The 1,664-nt window shown below is 26.0% G+C and overlaps 1 protein-coding gene across 1 annotated transcript in view; it reads left to right on the top strand.

Moving 5' to 3' along the window:
- Positions 1 to 1,263, top strand: part of LOC119674035 (protein late bloomer-like) — a 3,760-nt gene extending 2,497 nt beyond the window's left edge. Inside the window, exons 2-4 of the mRNA XM_038085157.1 lie at positions 260 to 418; positions 544 to 876; positions 940 to 1,263. Coding sequence (XP_037941085.1) covers positions 260 to 418; positions 544 to 876; positions 940 to 1,011 — 564 coding nt within the window. The 3' untranslated portion in view covers positions 1,012 to 1,263. The remainder of the gene's footprint in view (positions 1 to 259; positions 419 to 543; positions 877 to 939) is intronic.
- The last annotated feature ends 401 nt before the right edge of the window (positions 1,264 to 1,664 follow it).

A 1,664-nucleotide genomic window follows, 5' to 3' on the forward strand; every position in this document is an offset into this window, starting at 1 on the left:
GTGGATTCAGTTCGCTTAGACGCTTACGAATTTCAGCTATTACCGTCAAAGCTTGCGATGCGAATCTGTTTGATCATAAATAAAGCTTTAAACATACTGCCTTGTTCTTAAAAATTTATAAAATATTTTTAACTCAGAATACCATATATTTTAATTTTAAAAGATCTATATTTTTTGATCTTTGCTATATTTTTTATTTAATATAATTCTCTCTAAAGGTTTTATACAAAAAACTTATATGATTTTATTTATGATATAGTTGCTTGGACTCGGTGCCATTGGGTGGATTGCTAATAATCCTGATAATCTGAGTCGAGAAATGGCTATAGGGGCTTACGTCGTTTGCTCGCTAATTGTTCTCTTTTCGTTCCTGGGATGCTTTGCAGCAATCAAAGAATCAGTTTGCCTTACAGCTTTGGTAAGTTAATTCAAAAATATTATCAAAAAATCATTTTTTTTAAATAAGTAAATAAATAATAATTGAATAATATATGATTATTAAATAATTAATGATAATAATTTAATATTTAAATATAAACAAAGTGCGCTGTTTTCCTACTTATATTGGCTATATTGCAAATTATATCCACTTATTCCGATATGGTTGAATATAAACGACGCGATGGAATAGTTGATCAAGCATGGAACCGTAATGAAATGGATGCATTGCAAACGGACCATCAGTGCTGTGGCAAGGATAGTCCACAAGATTACATACTCCTAAATAAATCAGTTCCAGCTAGCTGCTATGTCAATGGAAACACAGCAGATGAGAATTATATGTACACCGTCGGGTGCAGTGTCAAACTACAATCCTATTATCAACACAACGATATTCGATTTCTCGTTGTATCCTGGATACTAATTGCATTTGAAGTAACTAATTGAAATTAAATTTAATTATAATAAAATAATTAAATAAATGAATTTATTTTTCAGATTTTAGGATTTTTATTAGCAGTATTTTTAGTTATTAATTTCCGTAACAAACAGAGGCGAATGCAATTTTAATTTGAGAATGATGGACAGCAGCAAAGTACAAGCCATCTTGTTTGGGAATTTTTTCAAAATAATACTTAATAACATATTTTAAATTTAAATATTTAATAAGTTTTAAAATTAATTTAATTGTGATTTGCACGAGCTTTAAGTAAATCACTGTGTATGTATGTTACTATATTTATTATTACTAGAATCATAGAGCTCATTTAAAACTACTGGTATTTCATGTAAAAAATGTGACTAAGTATTTAATTAAGTAAAACAAGTAATTGTATTAATAATATTAATAAACTAAAGTATTTTATTAAATACATATCATATTGAATAACATCAAAAATAATTGTTTTATCAATGATTTGGACCCTTTTTGCTTATATACACGTGAATATATTTCTTAAAATTTTTGTGTAAATATACATATATAAAAATTGAATATATATTTAAAAAATAACAAGTATTTATTATCATACTTTAATATTTTAATATTAATATGTATTGATATTGGGTCATACTTTTGAAAGGAAGATTCAAATGCATTGAAAATAAATCAAATATCACTCATACGCAGCGTTGTCCCACATTAAACTGTAAAGTTTGGGAATTCATTTTTTATATGCAATAATGTTTTTTAAAAATTATTTACCATGAAAAAATATAACAAT

This window comes from Teleopsis dalmanni, chromosome 2 (assembly GCF_002237135.1).
Source record: "Teleopsis dalmanni isolate 2A chromosome 2, ASM223713v2, whole genome shotgun sequence".
NCBI lineage: Eukaryota > Metazoa > Arthropoda > Insecta > Diptera > Diopsidae > Teleopsis > Teleopsis dalmanni.